The 21,938-nt window shown below is 42.5% G+C and overlaps 1 protein-coding gene across 1 annotated transcript in view; it reads left to right on the top strand.

The window, feature by feature from the left end:
• The first annotated feature begins 11,313 nt into the window (after positions 1-11,313).
• AVEN (apoptosis and caspase activation inhibitor) overlaps positions 11,314-21,938 on the top strand; it is a 176,791-nt gene continuing 166,166 nt past the window's right edge. The window contains exon 1 of the mRNA XM_036082602.2: positions 11,314-11,678. Coding sequence (XP_035938495.2) covers positions 11,436-11,678 — 243 coding nt within the window. The 5' untranslated portion in view covers positions 11,314-11,435. The remainder of the gene's footprint in view (positions 11,679-21,938) is intronic.

The following is a 21,938-nucleotide window of genomic DNA, read 5'->3' as shown; positions in this document are numbered from 1 at the left end:
ACATTGAAGTCAGTAGACTTTGAGTAAAGCCGATTATCCTCTATAATGTGGGCTCAGCTCATCAGCTAAAGGCTTTAAAGGAAAAGGCAGAATTCCTTCTGTCTCCAGACTACCCTTGGATACAAGACTACAACATTGACTCCTGCAGGAATTTCCCATCCTCTAGCCTGCACTGCACATTTTAGATTTGCTAAACCCCACAATTCTTTTTTTTAAACATTTTTTTTAAAAGATTTTATTTATTTATTTGACAGAGAGAAACACAGCGAGAGAGGGAACACAAGCAGGGGGAGTGGGAGAGGAAGAAGCAGGCCTCCCTTGGAGCGGGGAGCCTGATGTGGGGCTCGATCACAGGACCCTGGGATCATGACCTGAGCCGAAGGCAGACGTCCAACGACTGAGCCACCCAGGCGCCCCTAAACCCCACAATTCTTAAAAATTAAAAACAAAAGGGTCTTTTCTGTGATAAAAGGAATAAACAGTTTGATAAATGGAAAAAGATCATTTATAGTGGCAACGTGGTCTCTGAATCATACAACTGAATCTGGCATTGGGCAGCGTTAGGTTTAAAACCTAGCTCCAGGGGCGCCTGGCTGGCTCAGTGGGTGGAGCGTGCAACTCTTGATCTCTGGGTTGTGGGTTTGAGCCCCATGTTGAGTGCAGAGATTACTTAAAAAAAAAAATAAAATCTTTAAAAAACAAAAACCAAAAAACCCCTTAGTTATGTTGTTTACTGTCTGACTTTGGACATGTTACCTAACCTCTTTAAGTCTCAAATTTTTAAGCTTAAAAGTGGTGATACGAAGAGTCCTTACCTTATTTGGTTGTTTCCGGGATTAAACAAGATAATCCTCATTCAGCGTTTCACACAGTACCTGACACAGGGGAATGCTCATTACAAAGTAGCCATCCGGCTGAAGGACATGAAAATGACTTTTCCTGTGGTGGGAATGGGTCTGAGGTGCGGCCTATCAAGGGACGAGGTGGAATACAATGGTGAGGCAATACTCTCACAACCTTGAACTGGCTGTTTTGGAGGCTTCATGGTGCTAATGATACTTTGCCCTTTAGTTTTGGTAGTTGATGCTCCACCTTCAGGGGCATAACAAATTGTTCCCAACCACTAAAGCAGAATAACCCTGAAGAGAGCCAAGGTTAACAGTCTTCTTCAAAGTCTGCTCATTAGAATAGGGCTACTCAAGATGCTTGACTGAAAAATAAAATGGTCCCATAGTCAAAAGAAGTTGAGAAAATACCATCTATTATATAAAGCTCTCAGAGATCCAGAAGACACGTGAGCTTAGAGAAGGCTGAGAGGTCCTGAGGTGAAGGACACTATTTAATTTGGTTTAACATAGAGGTGGCTTAGTGCATAAGCTTTTTCCGAGGAACATCTGTTTGTATTCTGTGGCATCTGTCGATCACACTTGGGAAATGCAGTTTAGTGGGAAACACACTGAACCAGGAGTATGGAGATCTGAGTTCACATTTCAGCTAAAATCTTGTGATTTGACACAAATCTCTGGGTCTCAGTTTCCCCACATATAAAATTAAGAGATTGGAACTAATGATTTACCCTGTAAAATGCTTTCAAGCTTTACCTATAGACTTGCAATGGCAAATATTGGACGGTGTATGAATTTTAGATCTCAACTTTCCTCTTATTCACAGCCAGAGAAACAGCAGTGAGTTGCCTGCTCTGGCAGTTAGTGTAACAGAATCAGCTCTCAGCCAACTTTGAGCCCTCGGTTTTCTCAACTGTTAAGCGAGTATAAAAATATCCGCTCTCCCCGCCTTACAGATACGTTTTGAGGACCTCCAAATGAGGTAATGTAGGGAAACCACCAAGCCCTATTCTGGTGTCAGTTTGGGGTTTTAATTATTATAAAATGAAGGGTTAGTCTAGGTAAATGGATCTCATCACAGGCAGCTCATTAGAACCACCTGGGAGCTTTTGAAAAATACTGATGTGGAGGTCCCACCCCAGGTATTAACAAGAGTCTATGTGGCAGAGACTTGGGCATCATGTCGTTTTGAAGTTCCTGAGGTGATTCTCCCCTGCAGCCAGGATGGAAAACCGGTGACCTCTCTAGATCCTCGCAACTCAAGGTGCATTCGATAGATGGCCAGTGTTGGTGTCACCTGGGAAGACGTTGGACATGAAAAAATCTCCAGGACTAGAATCAGTGCTTCTCAAAATGTAGCATGCTTATTATGAATTACCTGGAGGATTTAGTGAAGCTGCAGAAGGGTGGAGCTTGCAATCCCACCTTTCTTAAAAACTCCTGAGGACTCTCTCTATGCTGCTAACCCATGAACTATACTTTAAATAGCAAGACTGAGGATAATTTCTGAACTTCCTAGAAAAGGGGAACTGTAGCTTATAACAGTGCTGTTAAAATTGGAATTTTCCAACTGAAGAGTGCAATAACATTTGGATTGCCCTCTGCCTTCGAGGACATTTGAGTTTTTATTTTTTCCTGTTTGAACTTGATACATACTTCCTTTCCAGATTTGCTTCTTTCTATTCTTTCCATTTTTTCCCCTGCCTCATGTTTGAGAGGGTGATTTTTTCCTGATTCCTAAGCTGGTGGGAATGGATCGATCTTATCACAGTCAAAATGGCATATGGGACATGAGGTAGGTTCCATGACTGAAGGACTGATTTTTTGTGTGTGGATGATAGTTGAGTGTGAAAACTGAGTTTCAGGCGTAATAGTCTTCCACAATAAACTTTTGAACCACTAAAAGGTTTTTGAGTAAAAGATTATGTTTATGGGGGCGCCTGGGTGTCTCAGTTGGTTAAGCAACTGCCTTCGGCTCAGGTCATGATCCTGGAGTCCCGGGATCGAGTCCCACATCGGGCTCCCTGCTCAGCGGGGAGTCTGCTTCTCCCTCTGATCCTCCCCCTCTCATGCTCTCTGTCTCCCATTCTCTCTCTCAGATAAATAAATAAAATCTTTAAAAAAAAAAAAAGATTATGCTTATGGAGAAGTAACTTTTTTTTTAATGATTGATTTTATTCTATTTTTTTTAAGATTTTATTTATTTATTTAAGAGAGAGAGAAAGAGAGGGAGAGAGAGCACAAGCAGTGGGGAGGGGTGGAAGGAGAGGGAGAAGCAGGCTCCCTGCTGAGCAGGGAGCCCGATGTGGGGTTCGATCCCAGGACCCTGGGATCATGACCTGAGCTGAAGGCAGACGCTTTCACTCTGGAAAATGGAAACTTTTAAAGTTTGAGTAACCAAATAAGAACTCATGAATTCTCACTCCCCAGGTAACCATTTATTTATATTTTATTTCCCTCCACAACCCCAAAAACCAGTTAAGAGTTACTCCTTGGGGCACCTGCGTGGCTCAGTCAGCTGAGCATCTGACTCTTGATTTCAACTCAGGTCATGATCTCCTGGTCGTGAGATGGAGCCTTGCATTGGGCTCCCCACTCAGTGAAGAGTTTGCTTGAGATTCTCTCTCCCTCTCCCTCTGCCCCTCCCCCCACATGTGTGTGTGCACTCTCTCTCTCTCAAGTAAATAAAATCTTTAGAAATAAATAAAAGTTCTCTTTGTAGAGAGTATGTTTATTTCTAGGGTGCCCAGCATCAGCAGAGAGCAAACAATCACCCCTGGTTTATTTTCCACCACCAAACAGAAGACGAATCCTAGAACAATAAAATTGTCCTTGTTCCCAACTCTGGCAGATTGCTTCTTGCTTCTTTCTTGCCAATAAATTATACAAAGGAAGCAAACCAACGCAAAAAACAAAAAAGGTAACACTGTGTATCAGATGAATTCTTTTCTTTGTGGAGTAGCCTTGATGACTTTTGAGGTTTTGCAGGAGATGAGCTTAGACCTTGCTTTTCTGAAATACCTTTTCTATGAGAGGCTTTATGCCTGAATCACGCTTCACTGTTTCTATAGCAACCATAGTGGAAACTTTAATAGCGTCTACAATCCAATGATACCAGGACATCATCATAACCAGCTCATGTTGTTACGTAGAGTATTCATGAGCTGCTCATCTTCCTCCCCCCTTCCTTTTCAAGGATAAATCAGGAGAAAGTAAGCTTAAACACACTTGGTGGCATTGGGTTAGATATCAGGAAGAACTTCCAGTGATGGAATGTGTGAGTAAAAGAGGTTCTGAATTTGCCTTTTTTGTTTGTATTTTAAAGTAGGTCTATCTATTTCTTTTGATTGCTAGAACTCTGTCCAAAGATACATGGTGATTAAGAAATGACTTCTTAGTGTCACTGAAGCAATAATATCTGGATCAGAATTTTAAGGTAATGCATGCTCTTTTAAAATTTCTTTTTTTTTTTTTTTTAAGATTTTATTTATTTATCTGAGAGAGAGAATGGGAGACAGAGAGCATGAGAGGGGGAGGATCAGAGGGAGAAGCAGACTCCCTGCTGAGCAGGGAGCCCGATGTGGGACTCGATCCCGGGACTCCAGGATCATGACCTGAGCCGAAGGCAGTTGCTTAACCAACTGAGCCACCCAGGCGCCCCTCTTTTAAAATTTCTAACATGTATGTATTAGTTTTAACTGAAGTATAGGTGATATGTAATATACTGGTTTTGGGTGTACAACATAGTGATCTGACAGTTCTATACTTTCTGAGATGCTCACCGTAGTAAGTGTAGTTCCAATCTGTCACCATACAAAGTTATTACAATATTATTGATAATGCAAGTTTTTAAAAACATATTCTGTGTGTACTACTGTGCTAGATTTCATGGGGCATATAAAAGATATATACAATAGTCGTTGAAGTGAGGGAGTTAGACTTTGACAGTTCTAAGAAAAAGAGGGTAGAAGAATTACGTTGGGCCTTTGTAGCACATTTATGGACAGAAGTCTATCACCCAGGGGCGCCTGGGTGGCTCAGTCGTTAAGCGTCTGCCTTCGGCTCAGGTCATGGTCCCAGGGTCCTGGGATCGAGTCCCGCATCGGGTTCCCTGCTCAGCTGGAAGCCTGCTTCTCCCTCTCCCACTCCCCCTGCTTGTGTTCCCTCTCTCGCTATCTCTCTCTGTCAAATAAATAAATAAAATCTTAAACAAAACAAAACAAAACAGAAGTCTATCACCCAGGACATCAAATGACTGTATTTTTCCTGTAGGACAGGAAAACAGGTGGGATTGTGTTACATGAAGGCATAAGCTGGAGCCATTCCGTGCACGCACTGTGCCGCATCAGGCCTTGGAGGTGCCCAGGAGGGCCTCCTCCAGCTGGGATCAGACTTGTCTGGTTACCCCAGAGTGCTGGGCAAATTTCAGTTCCTTTGTGTGCCGTGACATGACAAAGGCAGGCAGGTACTGCCCAAACGGGTTTGTGTGAGAATCGGGAAGTCCAGGAGCTCCCGGCTGTATTGTCCAAGGCTTCCCAACAGACTTCAAGGCATGGTGTATGTATCTGTGTTTGAATGCTGAGGATAGCGTGTTGTTCTGGAAGCAGCGGCAGGACAGCGCGTCCAGGAGGAGAGAGGATGAATTGTATCAAGTGAGGCGGATACCACAAGGAAGCCTGGGTAGGGGCCTGACTACTGGACTTAGTTACATGAGATCACAGAGACCTCGAGAGGTCCTTTGGTGAGGTGCTAGTGGGCAAGGCTTGTGGAGTGGCTCAGAGACTGACTGGAGGAGAGTGGAGACAGCGCTATCGATGACTCTTCTGAGGAGCTCTGCTATGGAAGGGAGTCCAGAAATGCAGCAGAAACTGGATTAGGATGTGGGGCCAGGAGCTTTGTTTTGTTTTGTTTTTTATTTATTTTTATTTTATTTTATTTTATTTTTTTAAAGATTTTATTTATTTGACAGAGAGAAAGCCAGCCAGAGAGGGAACACAAGCAGGGGGAGTGGGAGAGGGAGAAGCAGGCTTCCCGCTGAGCAGCGAGCCTGATGTGGGGCTCGATTCCAGGACCCTGGGATCATGACCTGAGCCGAAGGCAGACGCTTAACGACCGAGCCACCCAGGCGCCCCTGTTTTGTTTTTTAAGACAGGCAGCAGTCTAGCATGTTTGAATGCTCATGGGAATGATCCGTTAGCAGGTAAAAACTGATGTGTAGGAGGAGAGGGGGCAGTTGCGGGAGAGATGCCCTCCAGCAGGTGAGCAGGGATAGGACCTCATGCAACAATAGAGGCAGGGGGCTGGCATGGGCGCCGAGACCTCTTTGTAGTAATAGGAGAGGGCACAGCAGGGTAGAGGGGCGCTGATACAGAGAGGCTGTGAGTAATGGCCTGGTGGAAATTCTATTCTGATTGCTTCCCTTTCTCTGTGAAATGGAAAGCAAGGTCAGCAGCTGAGAGTGGGGATAGAGGGAGAGAGAGAGAGAGAGAAGGAGGGGCCGAGTCATGAATTCTCCATGTTGGGGGAGTTTGCCCCGTTCATTTTCGGGGGTTTCCTGACTCCAGCTCTAGGGGCCGGGACACTATTGTGACCTGGCAGGCGGCTCACTCGCCCATGTCCTCAGCAGGTTAGAGGCTGGGGATTCTGGCCTGAAAGGAGAGCTCCTGCCAAAGGCCCTCCCCCTGCAGCTCCAGCACCCCTCCACAGGGGCTGTGGCTGTTCAAAAACACCTGAGAAATACAAAGGCCTCTTGTGAGAGCCCTTATCGATGTTTCCCAGTTTGTGCTGTTTATATACTAAGCATCAGAAATCCACAAAACTGTAGAAAATCTGCCTATGAAGAGAAGAATCAGGAAGATGCCTTTGTTCCATGAAAATTTATTTGCAAAGGGACGATGCTTTTTAATTATTTTTTGATTACTTTTTTATTTTTATGTCCTATCATAACATCCACTTTCATCAAACAGTGAGAGTTTGTAAGCTCTATGGTGTCGGGCTAGGAATTATGAGGTTTCCTGGAATTATGATGTTTGAAGGCTCAAATACTACCTTGATTCAGTGGTTCTCAAATTTGAGCATGCATCTGAACCACTTGATGGGGGTATGGTTGTGAACCACTGATTGCTGGGCCTCATCCCCAGTTTCTGATTTGGGGTGAGGCCTGAGAACGTGCTTTTCTTACAAGTCCCCAGGTGATGCTATGCTGCTGGTCCACATTTTGAGAACTACTGCCTTAAGGAATTAGCTGCCTCATTTTTTTTTTTTAACTTTAAATAAATCAAGTTATATATATTTAAAAATATGCAAAAAGTCCAGTTTATTTTCTAAAGGAGCTACCTATGTAATTCAGCACTTTCTTTTTGATGGCTCATGAATATTACCTAAGGGAAACAAAATTTTTTATTCATGCAATGGCATATGTTTAAAATCAGGACTATCAAGTTAAAGCAGTAGCAGAAAATCTTCCTTCCCTTTGTTATTTATAAAATCAAAAGACCTCTGGTTTCTTGCAATGCAAGAGTGCCATTTTTATCCTTGATGATAGATTCCTTTTCCAAGTGAATCAGAATCAAAGAGGAAAGCATACTCAACATCTTGATTAAAAGAACTTCAGCTAAAGATGTCCTTCCAGTTAGGAAGTGTTAGCAGGGGGATCTCAGAATTCTCCATGCCTAAACGCTCCTGGCTGATTTGAAGAAAATCTTAAATGGACAGATGGCGAAGGGGAGAGTAATATAGTCCCTGGATATCTGGTGGCGTCTGCAGCATAGACTTAAGAACACAGACTCTGGGGGCGCCTGGGTGGCTCAGTCGTTAAGCGTCTGCCTTCGGCTCAGGTCATGATCCCAGGGTCCTGGGATCGAGCCCCACATCGGGCTCCCTGCTCAGCAGGAAGCCTGCTTCTCCCTCTCCCACTCCCCCTGCTTGTGTTCCCTCTCTCGCTGTGTCTCTCTCTGTCAAATAAAATCTTTAAAAAAAAAAAAAAGAAAAAAGAACAGAGACTCTGAAACCAGACTGAATGGGTATGAATCCCACTCTGTCACTTATTAGTTGGAGCAAATTATTTAACTCCTCTGTGACTCAGTTTTCTTATCTATAAAATAGGAATACTAGTATTTACCTTATAGGAATAGTCTGAAGATTGAAAGTTAGTACATTTAGAGTGCTTGGAATAGTGCCAGGCACAAAGTAAGTGTTAAATAAATGTTAGCTCTTACTGTCCACAAACAAGTCCATCTTTTCAATCATAATTTTGGAGGCTTTTTGTGTGATAGTTATATAGTTAAATCACTTTTTGCTGGCGGTTCTCATCCAGGATGATTTTGCCCATCAGGGGACACTTGGCAAAAACTGGAGACATTTTTGGTTGTCACGACTGGGGGGAGGAGGTGGGGCTAGAGGGTAGCAACTAGTGGATAGAGGCCAGGGATGCTGTTAAACATTCTACAATGCACAGGACAAGCCACCACCACAAAGATTACCCAGCCCTAAATGGGCCAAGGTTGAAACCTTTATTTATGCTGTCTGGTGTGAGATTAATATGTGGATCTTCATCATGGTGAGAGCCCAAATTATGGTGGTATGCTGGTAAATATTTTACAACTGGTTCCACCCTCACCTCCAACAAAGCCCTGATTTGCAAAAATTTGCCAATTTCTGTGGTGTAAAAATTCCTACTGTGACCCATTTCAAGTACCAACTTTATGTCACTTAATGTAGAATTAGGAAGAGATAATGTACCAAAATATTATGGTTCCTGGCCACACAGGGGATGAAGTTCCAGGTTGTCCAATGTATTTTTTTTTAATATTTTATTTGAGAGAGCACAAGAGGGAGAGAGAGAGAGAAAGAGAGAGAGAGGGCGTGCACAAGCAGGGGGGGAGGGGCAGAGGGAGAAGCAGACTCCCCACTGAGCAAGGAGCTCAGGACTCCATCCTAGGGCCCTGGGATTGTGACCTGAGTCAAAGGCAGACGCTTAACTGAGTGAGCCATCCAGGCACCCTGTCCAATGAATTCTTAAAAATGCCTTTCTTATCTGTCTGTGTCTCCTCTTAGCTTCTTTATGGTGCACAGGGAAAATGATACATTTGTTGTTACTATTCTCATCTTCCTGTTTAGTGTTTATCTAGAGGTGGATTATTACATTTGAAAGTTGAGCATGGGGATGAATAACTTAATCCTGGGTGCTACTGATAGTCTTAATTTGACAAGTATAGACATGGGAAAAAAATGAGAAAAATAGGGTGTGGAGGAATAAAACAAAGGGAAAGGCTGGGGATCAGTGGAGAGGGAAAAGAAAAATTTGATGTACTGTGCAAGAATTAATAGTGTCCACTGACAAAAATGTTCATTATTAAGACAATGAAGTAACACAGAACAATATACAATGTTAAAAAATACTGTTACACTGACAACCTTCCCTGACACATGTCCCCCAACACTGTATTCCCTCTCTTGACTAGTGGCATCATTAACTACCATCAAGCAAGAAACCTGGGCATGACCTCTAACTTCTCACCACCTGCCCACCCCACTTACAACTAACTGATCATGAGGTCCTATCAATTCTCCCATTATTTGCCTCTTTGGCTCTCAACTTCATTTAGGCCCTAATCATTTGTGGCTGGGGCTATTAAGTAGTTTCCTAATGGCTCTGCCTAGGATTCGAATTCTCCTCTATAGAATGATTTTTCTGAGTGTAGTGGTTAACAGCATAGACTCTGAAGCCAGACTGCCCAAGGTTCCAATCCAATTACTTCCTAGCTGTGTGATCGTGGAAGTTCTTTTGTTAGATCTTTCATCTGTAAAACAGGGCTGAAACTAGTATAACCTCATAAGGCTGCTGTGAGGTTTAAATGAAGTGTTATATAGGAAGTACTCAGAACCATGCTCTGAGTCACTATTTTTTTTTTTTTTTTTTAATTTATTCACTTGAGACACAGAGATACAGAGAGAGAGCATAAGCAGGGAGAGAGGCAGCGGGAGAGGGAGAAGCAGGCTCCCCGCTGAGCAGGGAGCCCGATGCGGGACTCGATCCCAGGACCCTGGATCATGACCTGAGCCGAAGGCAGACGCTTAACCATCTGAGCCACCCAGGCGCCCCTGAGTCACTATGTTTAAGATTGTTTCTCTCCAGTTTATAATCCTTCAGTGGTTCCCTGTCTAGAAAGCTCCCATATCCCACTTATTAGCCAGACAAACTCCTGCTTAACCATTAGGCCTTGGCTCAAGGGTCTATTTCTCACAAGGCCTTGGGCTGCTCATTAGGCATGGGTTTTTTTTCTTCCTTTGGGCCTTCACCTTGAATCATTCACTGCACTCAGCACACTAGTGCAATCATCTATTTACAAGGTTATCCTCCTTAGGGAAAGTGGGAAGTGAGCTACTTGAAGGCAGGGAGAGTGGCTTTTTTTTTTTTTTTTTTTAAATCTCCAGGACTAAGCAGTGTGCCTGACACAGAGTAGACAATTAGAAGCAGTGAACAGTATTAAGTATATATGGATATAAGAAAGGACTGGGAAGGGGGGAAAAGTCACTTGCTTTGCTGTGCTGATTGGATGATGGGAATTTTAGCCCCCGTTTTTAATTTTATGTGGCTTCTGTAATACAAAGTTAAAAATGACTTCCATGTATCCATATAACCAATTGCCCTTCTTCCCCCTGGTTAGAAGGATAGACTGGACTAAAAAATGGACTACTACGTAGTAATAAAAAATATTAAATCATGATGAGTTTCAAAAACTTCTACTAAATAAGTGACACACACACACAAGAATACACTGGAGTGAGCCCGCTTGACTTAAAATGTGGGTTCACCACATAAGGGAAGTTGTTTAACCTCTAGGGCTGCTTCTCATCTGCAAAGTAAGGATGACAGCTGCACCTACCTAACAGGGCTGACAGAATTAAACACCCACGTGCTCAGTAAGTGTGGGCTAAAGTAGTCATTTCTACAACAGTTCTCTCCAGGACTTGGGAGCCCTTCCGTCCATTACCACTTTCGCCCTGTGCTATCCCAGTTGCTTGCTGTGGGCCACACCTCTCACCTGGGGCCCACCCGCCTTTTCCTCCACGCCTCCTCCTGATCCCTGAATTCAGAATAATTTTAATAATTATACACATTCATTCTTGAAAATCAGGAGATTAAATGGGGAAAAAAGGGAAAAATTAACTCACTGGGAGTCTCACCATACAGTTAACCTCTGATTACATTTTGGTATATACGTTTTAGATTTTTTTTAATGCAAATACATTCATATTCGTATTTTTCTTAACAAAAACGAGCTCCTATTATACAAACGGTTGAACCCACCCCTTTACTTTATAACCCATCCTTAAGCCACCGGCCCCCCCCAGACCGACCGGTTCCCCCACTTCCCTCTCCCGAGTCGGGCCTTCTCCTCTGAAGCCCCAGCCTGCCCCGGGCCCCGGTTCCGGCCCCACCTGCCAGGCCCCGGGCCCCGCCCCCGCCGCGGCCGGCTTCCATCCCCGGCCCCGCACCCCGCGCTCGCCGCCGCCGGGGGCCCGTCGCTCGCGGCTCCTCCAAGCCACCCGTTTCCGGTGGGGCCAGGGCGTCTCCGCGGCGGCCAGATGCAGGCGGAGCGAGGAGCTCGGGGCGGCCGCGGCCGCCGACCCGGCCGTGACCGGCCCGGCGGAGACCGCGACCGGGCGGGAGCCGCAGGGGCAGTGGCGAGAGGCGGCGGCGGCGGGGACAGTGGCGGCCGCCGGGGTCGCGGCCGGGGCTTCCGAGGCGGCCGCGGCGGCCGAGGAGGAGGCGCCCCGCGAGGCGGCCGCCGGGAGCCAGGAGGCCGGGGCGCCGGGGCCAGAGCGCCGGTAAGAGGCGCCGGCCGGTGGGGTCGGGGTGTGATCGCGTGGGACCGGGGATGATAGGGGCGGGCCGCGAGGCAAGGGGGCGCGCGCGAGCCGGGCGGCGGCGGCTCCCGCGCCTGCGCGGGACGAGCGGAGGGCGGCGGGGGCGCGCGCCGGGCGTGCACGTGGCGCTTCTAGGGGTGAACCCCCCCACCTCCCCGGCTGCCTCCACCCGGAGCTGGGGTGGGAGTGGCGGCTCTCGGGGGTCCGCAGGCTGCTGGAGGGGTTGAGACCCGGAATAGCTAAGAAACCAGGGACCGAGGCTGTGTATCAGGGCTGCAAGGCTAGCGCACCCGTTGAATTCGGGTGGGGTGTCCGTGTGATTGACCCTTATGGGGTGGGGGTGTGGCCAGGGCTTGGTTTGGAGGAGCTGAGACTTGGGCAGCCTTACAGTACCGGCAGGCATACCTATTAGGAGGGAAGGGATTTTTTTTTTTTTTTTGGGTGGGGGTGGGGGTTGTGTTCACTGTGCAAGGCCTAGCACATGATAGGATAATAAAGATTTACTGAATGAAAGAATGCCCCCATGGACTGGACTCCATAGTATTTCGGGGCGGGATCAGATGCACCGTTCTCTTTTAATAGCATGGTTCTCTTTTATTATATATGTATAGGAATCAGGAGTCACTGCCCTTCGTTTTTAAAAATTTTCAATCTGGAAATAGATGTTTCAGCAGTCAGGTATGAATTTTAATAGCAATGTGATCGACCTTATTCACACATTCATAGGACACTTCCTACAGCTCGAGTAGGGAATAATAGGCAAACTCTTACTCGATTGATTTCGGCTAAAGGGGTTTCAGTACAGTCTCTTTATGAGCTGTTCTGTTATTTTAAAATGTGTACTACAAAACTGTCATCTATTTGAATTCTCGCGTTCATAGATTAAAAAAAATTTTGGTTGAGGCAAAATTTCCTGTTACTGAAGTGTTTGGAGTATCTTGAGCGCATAGTAGGTAAGGTGTCCCTAAAGATAGTAATTTTATACAGAAATACAATTACTTGAAACAAAATTAGAAAACTTAAAATTAAGTGTAACGTATTTAACCTGGTTAGGATTAAGGTAGGTAATAAGTAAAATCTGATTGTGTTGTGAAGAAATTCTTAGTTTCAGTTTAGCAGGAATGATGGAAACTCAGATCAATCTAGTGCACACTATGTAACACATAATCCTTATAACAACTTTATACAATTGACTCTTGAACAAGATGGGTTTGCAGGTCCACTTATATGGGGATTTTTTTTTTTTTTTGGTTACTGTTAATGTATTTTCATGATTTTCTTAATGTTTTCTCTAGCTTACTTTATTGTAAGAATACAGTATCTAATACATGTAACATACAAAATATGTCTTAATCGACTGTTATTGGTAAGGTTTCCGGTCAACAGTAGGTTATTAGTTGTTAAGTTTTTAGGGAATCAAAAGTTATACATAGGTTTTTCCATGGCACCCCTATCCTGGGAGGTATGCAGGGTTCAATTGTATATGTTGCATATATATGTATATATAACTTGATTACAACTTTACTTCTTAAACAACTTAAGGTTATTTAAACTTTATAACAACATCATTTTATATCTATTTTATATATAAAATTTTCATTTTTAAAAAAAATTATGTTCAATTAGCCAACATACTCATCATTAGTTTTTGATGTGTTCAGCGATTCATTAGTTGCATATAACACCCAGTGCTCATCACAACACGTGCCCTCCTTAATACCCATCACCTGGTTACCCCATCCCGCCAACTCCCATCCCTTCTGTAATCCTCATTTTGTATCCCGGAGTCCAGAGTCTTTCGTGGTTTGTCTCAGTTAATTGACTTGCCTAAGCTTTTATAACTAGAGTCAGAGCCGGGGTTTATACCAAGCTGCTTTTGACTCAACTCTGTTTTATCGCTTACATTTTTGTGAACCAGTCACCACTTTACTGAGAACAAGGTAGACACTCTGGCTTCATGGATCATGTTTTGATAGTAATTGTAGTAATTGTACCTTTGGTACTGACTGAAGCGTCCGGCACATAGGCCTTTAATAAAAAGTGTCATTAACTTCTTGAATTGAGTGAATGAAGGTGCTTCTATCTTACTCATCTCTGTGGAACTCAATTGACCAAAACAGTGGTGTATCGTGTAGAAAGTAAATAATATGTTTTTTGATATGCTGATATTGTAACCAATTCTATTAACACTTAGGCTTTTATCCCTTTTTGGGATAGCCTTAAAAAAAAAAATCCCATCTTATATTTTCTTTTGGGATTTTTTTCACTTCCCAGTTTCATGGTTCGGTGTGTTAGCGTGTGTGAATGTGTGGCCCGGCGCTTGGGTCATCACAGAGAGCTGCGGCCACCAGCGCTTCAACCTGTTACCCCTGCCCTCCTCTTGTCAGTCCAAGCTGCATGAAGAGACGTTGGAAGGATTACTCCTTCATTTTGGTCTGGTTTGTGACCTCTAAGTTCCTTCCACTTAGATTCTGAAGTACCAGTCATCTTTAGACTTGCTAAGAATACCATTCTTGGTGCCTAACGATTAAGTGGGACAAGACTGATTGCCCTACCTGAGGCCTCCTCGTTCTCATGTTCCATGTTGCATTTGTGCCCCAAATGGTGAGTAATTGAAATGATCAGAAAGAAAACAATTCATAATAGAGGTTTAGCCAAGTAAAGACCAGTTAGTTACCTAACTCCAGAATTTAATACTATTTACGCCTTTTGCTTTCTGCTTTGGATCACTATACACCTGTGGCTGATACATGGAAATCAAGACAAAATAAAACTCAACAACTTCGAGACAAGTCGTACTCCAGGGGAACTTTGCTGAGCACGTTGTGTCTGCTAGTCTCTTGCACTTAAATCATTCCCTCTGTAGATGGCATGAACCCTAAGTTTATGGAGTTTGGGTAAGCATATCATAAGGCTAATTATCTTCATTGAATATCCACTAGAAGCCTGGTATTGCCCTGGATGTAGTCATTAACTTAAAAAAAAAATGCTAGGGGGCGCCTGGGTGGCTCAGTCGTTAAGCGTCTGCCTTCGGCTCAGGTCATGATCCCAGGGTCCTGGGATCGAGTCCCACATCGGGCTCCCTGTTCGGCGGGAAGCCTGCTTCTCCCTCTCCCACTCCCCCGCTTGTGTTCCTGCTCTCGCTATCTCTCTCTCTGTCAAATAAATAAATAAAATCTTTAAAAAAAAAAAAAATGCTAGGATTTGTTAGTATTAAATTTTTCTTTTTGATGAGCTACTACAGAGAGGGTGTCAAGGCCTAATGGCAGTCCTTGGAATGTTTTTTTTCTTTTTTCCTCCTCCTAGTACCTCACATTTACTGAGCACTTAGCATGAGGTGAGAAAACTGAGGCACAGATAACTCACAGTTAGGAGAGGTTAAGTAACTTATCCATTATCACGCAACCAGAAAATGGCAGAACCTGGATTCAACCCAGGCATTTTGATTCCAGAACTGTTTTTTCAGCTATTTCCCTAAACCGCCTCTGGAGTGATTTGAGATTTGAAAATGGATGTGTGGCGGACTGTTGTGTGATCCTTTCACACACTTTTGTTTTCCTGATGTCCCAAAATGGTAATAAGGATTTGAAGTAGTACTGATACCATATTCAGTTATTGTGGATGAGAGCAGATCTTTGCTTTCTTGCTCCACGTTTATACGTTTATACGGCAGCTGCTTTTAGTAAGAACTTGGAGGTATTTTTTTTTTTTCCCGACCAAAGTTTTGCTTTGCAAACAATAATATAAATCCTTTGCCTGAATAATAATTAATCCTAGATGCCCTTGACATTTTCATTGCTCTATTTCAGTAAAAGGGAAATCTCTAACTTTGATGGTCAAGCTTACTGTGAACCTGGAAGAGGAAAAGATGTCAAATCAAAGTTGCTGGCAGGTTTCTAAAGCGCTTGCTCCTTCATGGTTGCTGAAAGGAGTCCCCCTCACTGTGTCAGCCAGACAGAGATTGAGGACCTATTAAAGTTCACACTTGACAGCCTCTAGGCTGTATTTCCCCCTTTTCAGAAAGCCTGAAGTAAATTTGGTTAGCAACTGAACGTGCTCAAGTGTCCTAAAAGAAAATTGCTTTAAGATTAGCTCTTGGTAAAGGGCGCCTGGCTGGCTCAATCGGTAGAGTATGCGGTTCTCGATCTCGGGGTTGTAAATTTGAGTCCCAGATTGGGTGTAGAGATGACTTAAAAATAAAGTCTTTAAAAGAAGAAAAAAAAGATTAGTTCTTGGTAATCCATGGAATTGGCCCTTTACCCTGCTGCTGCAGACCACTCCTCAAAAACTATTTTGGCATCTTTATCCTTGCTAGTGTATACTGTTTTGAGGTCTGCTTTTCTCACTGACCATTATATCACTTACATATTTCCATTATTGATACATTTTGCTAGTATTCTGCTTAAAATTTTTTTGATAAATTATGTATGACTTGTACATAAAATTGAACATAAAATTTCCAGCATATTGTATACTTGACATTTTAATTAAGTGCATAGTGACTTTTTTTTAAGATTTTATTTATTTATTTCAGAGAGAGACCATGAGTGGGGAGGAGAGGGAGAAGCAGACTCCCCGCTGAGCAGGGAGCCCGACGCAGGGCTCGATCCCAGGACCCTGGGATCATGACCTGAGCTGAAGGCAGACACTTAACTGACTGAGCCATCCAGGTGCCCCTATATTTGACATTTTAAATAGAACTGTCACATCATTCTTATACCTGGATGGAGTCTAAATACTATAGTGATTTGATACTCACCATCATCCATTTAAGAATCACATTAATAAGCTCTTCTGCAGTGAGAAAATTTATATTATTTCTTCTTTTTATTTCATGTTTTAATTCCACATCTTCTGTAGAATTTTATCCAGTGTAACATATTTTCAAACCTGAAAACTTTTTAGCAATCACTTCTGCTTCCTGGTAACAAATTTTGATTTTTTTTTTTTTTATATCTTGTAACCTTAGGGCTTGGGTGTAAAATTTTTTTCTTTTCGGTTGAATTAAGATTACATTGATTAATATATAATTTATTTTAATTAGCAATTGTTACACATAAAGGTAAAATTTTATTGTGAATGGATCTCATTTTCCCTAATGAATTTATGCAGGTATCCATGGATGAATATTGCATATTCCTGAATGAGATAGGATTCAGAATCAATTCTCTTCCTAATTTTTATTTTTATAGGTGTAAGGACTGAGAAACATTAGTAGATGGTAATGGTTGGAGTTTCATCATATGTGTCACTCAATTCTGTGAATACCTTTCTAATTATATACCAAAATCATTATTATAAAATTTTTTTTAATGATCTGTCAGCTGACAACCGGATTAGGTCCTCCTTCAATTTTGTTGAAAGCAAAGAATTGGAAACTTCATGACTCGCAAAAGGACTTGTTACTCGGTCTTTAGAGTTACACTTTCTCAACATCTACACCTATATTAAAAAAATTATCCCTTTGCTTGCTCAGGGAATGCACCACAGAGTGAGAATGGCGGAGAAGGGGTTGCCGGTCCTCAAGTACTTTCTAGGACGGCTTTTGGGAAAGAGTTTGGACATTGACTGAGTAACTGAGACTTAAGAATCCTTGCTCATATATTTTTTGAGAAATCTTCATGAATCCCCAGCTATATGTATACTCCATTTTGGGCCTATTGACTAAGATCACATTACTTACTTTTTTTTTTTTTTTTTAAGATTTTTATTTATTTATTTGACAGAGAGACAGAGAGGGAACACAAGCAGGGGCAGCGGGAGAGGGAGAAGCAGGCTTCCTGCCGAGCAAGGAGCCCGATGTGGGGCTCGATCCCAGGACCCTGGGATCATGACCTGAGCCAAAGGCAGACGCTTAACCGACTGAGCCACCCAGGTGCCCCATTTTTTTTTTTTTTTTTAAGGAAGATAGTTTATTACATGTATTTACCCAGAGAGTTGGTTTTGTTTTATTTATTTATTTATTTTTTGGTGTGGGGGCTATGCACCACTTGCAGAATATGATTTCTGATTGTTGTCATTCTTAACAGTGTCACCATTTTTGTTTTAACTGATGCTAGGATGAGAAATGGCAAGCTCGTAATTTAAGACTACCAGGTCTGTTTCCTGGGGAATTAGTTACTAAGCCTGTTTTCTCTAGGAAAAGTAGTAATTATTTTCCATAGTACTGGGCAAGTGAGCTTTAGAGAGGCTGTATAGGTTATTTGGTCCTACCCACAACACAGCATGACTTTCTAGATGTTTTTGTTTTGTTTTACCTTTTTTTTTTTTTTTTAAGTAAATTCTACCTGCAACATGTGGCTTGAACTCACAACCCTAAAATCTGCTGACGGAGCCAGCCAGATACCCCTCTAGACTTTTTTTTTTTTTTTAAAGATTTTATTTATTTATTTGAGAGAGAGAATGAGAGAGAGCACATGAGAGGGGGGAGGGTCAGAGGGAGAAGCAGGGACTCCAGGATCATGACCCAGGGACTCCAGGGACTCCAGGATCATGACCCAAGCCAAAGGCAGTTGCTTAACCAACTGAGCCACCCAGGCGCCCCTAGACTTTTTTTTTAAAGTAGGCTCCACGCCCAGTGTAGAGCCCACCATGGGGCTCAAACTCATGACTGTGAGATCAAGACCTGAGCCGAGATCAAGAGTTGGACACTTAAACTGACTGAGCCACCCAGGCACCCCCCTCTAGACTTTTATAAAAAAGAAATTAAGTGGTTGAAAATGTGTTTTCTATTCAGATGTCACTGTTTCCTGATGCACTTTGAAATATCAAAGGGAGAAATAAAGACCATACTGACACATAATTATTTCTCTTTTATAGGTACGATTGATGAGCTTGTTGGGGCATTGGATTCATTCGTTTTGAAATTTCATTTTCTTTCATTAGAAGCCATTTGTGTATGTGTGAGTACGTGCGCGTGTGTGTGTTGAGGTACCAAGAGCAAATGGTTTAATACTGTTAATTTTTTTTTCTTTTGGATGGAAATACTCAACAATTTTGTTGGTTTGAAAATTTTCTATAAAGGTGTCATGGGGCAGTGCATAGGTAATTGATATAGATAATATTTCACTTTTGAAAGAAACTGAGGGTTGCTGGAGGGGAGGTGGGGGGGATGGGGTAACTGGGTGATGGACCTAAAGGAGGGCAGTTGTAATGAGCACTGGGTGTTATACGCAAGTGAGAAATTATTGAACACTACATCTGAAACTAATGATGTACTATGTTGGCTAATTGAATTTAAATAAAAAATTAAAAGAAAATATTTCACTTTTGAATGGGTGCCAAAGGACATTGACAAGAAACACAAATCGATGTGCTTAATTTTATCCTGATGTTGCTAGGATGCTGTTTTAGAATTTGACCAACCAATTTGTCCATCAGCCTTAAATTGTTTAAAAGACAATTTCTGTAAAAACAGCACTCCCAGGGATACTGTTCCCTACCATCCATGTCATGTCATTGATATGGGCAAACAGCAGGGAAATTAAAAAATATGTAGGAGATTGATAGAATGAAATCCCTGTTGTATATACTTAATCCTCCCTTTGTGTCCTCTTGCTATTAAGGACTGATACAAATATGTCTGATCAGTACTTCTCTCTCTCTTTTTTTTTAAGTTTTATTTATTTATTTGAGAGAGAGGGAGAGAGCGTGAGCATGAGGAGGAGCAGAGGAGCAGACTCCCTGCTGAGCAGGGAGGATTGGATGCAGGGCGCTATCCCATGACCCTGGGATCTGAAGGCAGATGCTTTAACCAACTGACCCACCCAGGCACCCCTCAATACTTTCTTAGTACCAAGTCAAACTTGTGTTGAGGGATAGCAAACATTTAAAAAAAATTTTTTTTAAGATTTTATTATTTATTTGAGAGAGAGAGAGGGATAGAGCACAAGCAGGGGGAGCAGCAGAGAGAGAGGGAGAAGCAGGCTCCCCGCCGAGCAGGGAGCCCGATGCGGGGCTCGATCCCAGGACCCTGGGATCATGACCTGAGCCGAAGGCAGACGCTTAACCGACTGAGCCACCCAGGTGCCCCAGGATAACAAACATTTTAATATTAACCTAAGCAAAGCATAATTGAGATGACAGAACTGTTACCAAAAATTCATATATATTCTTGGGTTATCAGTACTGTGATTCCTCCCTTTCTGTATTTAGCGGTGGGAAGTTACTAGTGTTGAGAGATTTTGTTAATGCATGTGTATTCTGTGAAATAATTAGTTACCCTATTTAGGTTTCTATAATCGCTGGCTTGAAAAGATCATTAACAGCTACATTTGGGGAAAATTTAAAGTATTTAGTGAGTATTCATTCTCAAAGTCTAATTAATGCAGTGTGGGTTTCATTTAAATAGTGGATTTGGAATCTGTGGTTCTATTGTTGATCGAAAGGTCATATCCCAGGAGCTGGCTTCATGATATTAAGGACTGAGATTCTTCCCCCTCATTTTTTCCTTTCACTACAAGGCTGATAATAAAATAACATGTCTTTGATATTTGGGCTAATTAAAGCCTAGTCTTACTGAAAAAGGCTCAATCCCTATTGCAGATACATAAACTTCAAGTCCTGCCAAAGAAGTTACGAGTTTTCTGGGAGCAAAGCTTGACGACAAATGAATCTTTTTTGAAAGACAAAGTTGGCTTCCTATTTTCCCTTATTAATCTTCACATCAGGGGCGCCTGGGTGGCTCAGTTGGTTAAGCGACTGCCTTTGGCTCAGGAGTCCTGGGATCGAGTCCCACATCGGGCTCCCGGCTTGGTGGGGAGCCTGCTTCTCCCTCTGACCCTCTTCCCTCTCATGCTGTTTCTCACTTTCTCTCTCAAATAAATAAATAATAAAAGTCTTTAAAAAAAAATCTTCACATCATTTCCAAGTTGTGTTTTGGTTTGTTGCTTCTTTACTATGCCAGTATGAATTTGTAGAACAATTCCTGTTTTTTTTTAAAGATTTTTTTTATTTATTTATTTGACTGAGAGAGCACAAGCAGAGGGAGAGAGAGGGAGCAGACTTCCCGCTCAGCAAGGAGCCCGATGTGGGACTCCATCCCAGGACCCTGGGATCATGACCCGGGCCGAAGGCAGCCGCTTAACCGACTGAGCCACCCAGGCGTCCCGAACAATTCCTGTTTTAAAAAAAATATTTTTCTCCTCTTTACAGCCAAGAGAATCATTGAATTAAGAGGTGACCAGGAAATGTTATTTTAAGAGCACGTATTTTACATTCACTGAAAGGAGAAATAAAGTAGACAAGTTGATTTTTCATTTTACAAGATGGAAATAGATCTAAAAGAGATGGTTTTTACAGAGTTGGTGGGAGGGGGGCTCAGGTTTGTGCCTCATCTGTTTTGCAGTTGACTTCCTGGCAGGCAGGGAGGGGAGAACAAAGTGCTGTTAAAGCTTGAGGATTAGTGTCCACTCTGGTGGGTGGCACCACAGTGATTTCATGCAGAATGGGACCTCTATTAGAGTTGAAGAATTACAGACAGAGAATAATTATTATTTCAAGGTACTCCTTGGATTGTTGTAAATCTTTGGTTAATTTAAATTGTTACACACATCATTTTATGAAGATGTTAGCACCTAATTTATACTTTATATTTTTTACTATATTCTGGGTGACATTCACTTATATGTGCTTGATACATATTACATCATGATCTTCATTATGTAATTTCTTCAGTTCCAAACTTATCTCAAGTATGACCTCTCTCAACATGCCTTCCTCTGTTGTGAAAATTAATCTGTTGGGGAGCCTGGGTGGCTCAGTTGGTTAAGTGTCTGATTCTTGATTTTGGCTCAGGTCATGATCTCAAGGTTGTAGGATTGAGCCCTGCATTGTGTGTGGAGCCTGCTTGGGATTCTCTCTCTCCATCCTCTGCCCCCCGACAAAATAATTAATCTGTTTCCTTTCCTTCCCTTTTGTATCAGTGATACAAGTATCTCCTAAATCAAAAAGTTTTACCTATTCTGTTTAATGACAGAAAAATACCAAGAAGAAAATAAAAATTACCTATAAAATTACCATCCAGAAATAATCACTGTTAACATTTTGATGTACATTTTTTCCCATATAAAACTGGAAAGATATTGTGATAAGACTTTTAAGGGAAAAAAGATAATATTTTGCTTATGTAAAAATTATGATACCTGCATGTATTAGGACCCTAAAAGGATATAAATACATATCAAACTCTTAACTGTGTTTGGAATGGGGAAAATATAGGGA

Source organism: Halichoerus grypus, chromosome 8 (genome assembly GCF_964656455.1).
Source record: "Halichoerus grypus chromosome 8, mHalGry1.hap1.1, whole genome shotgun sequence".
Lineage (NCBI taxonomy): Eukaryota > Metazoa > Chordata > Mammalia > Carnivora > Phocidae > Halichoerus > Halichoerus grypus.
Note: the sequence above shows the minus strand (reverse complement) of the source record. Positions and strands in the feature narration are given on the sequence as shown.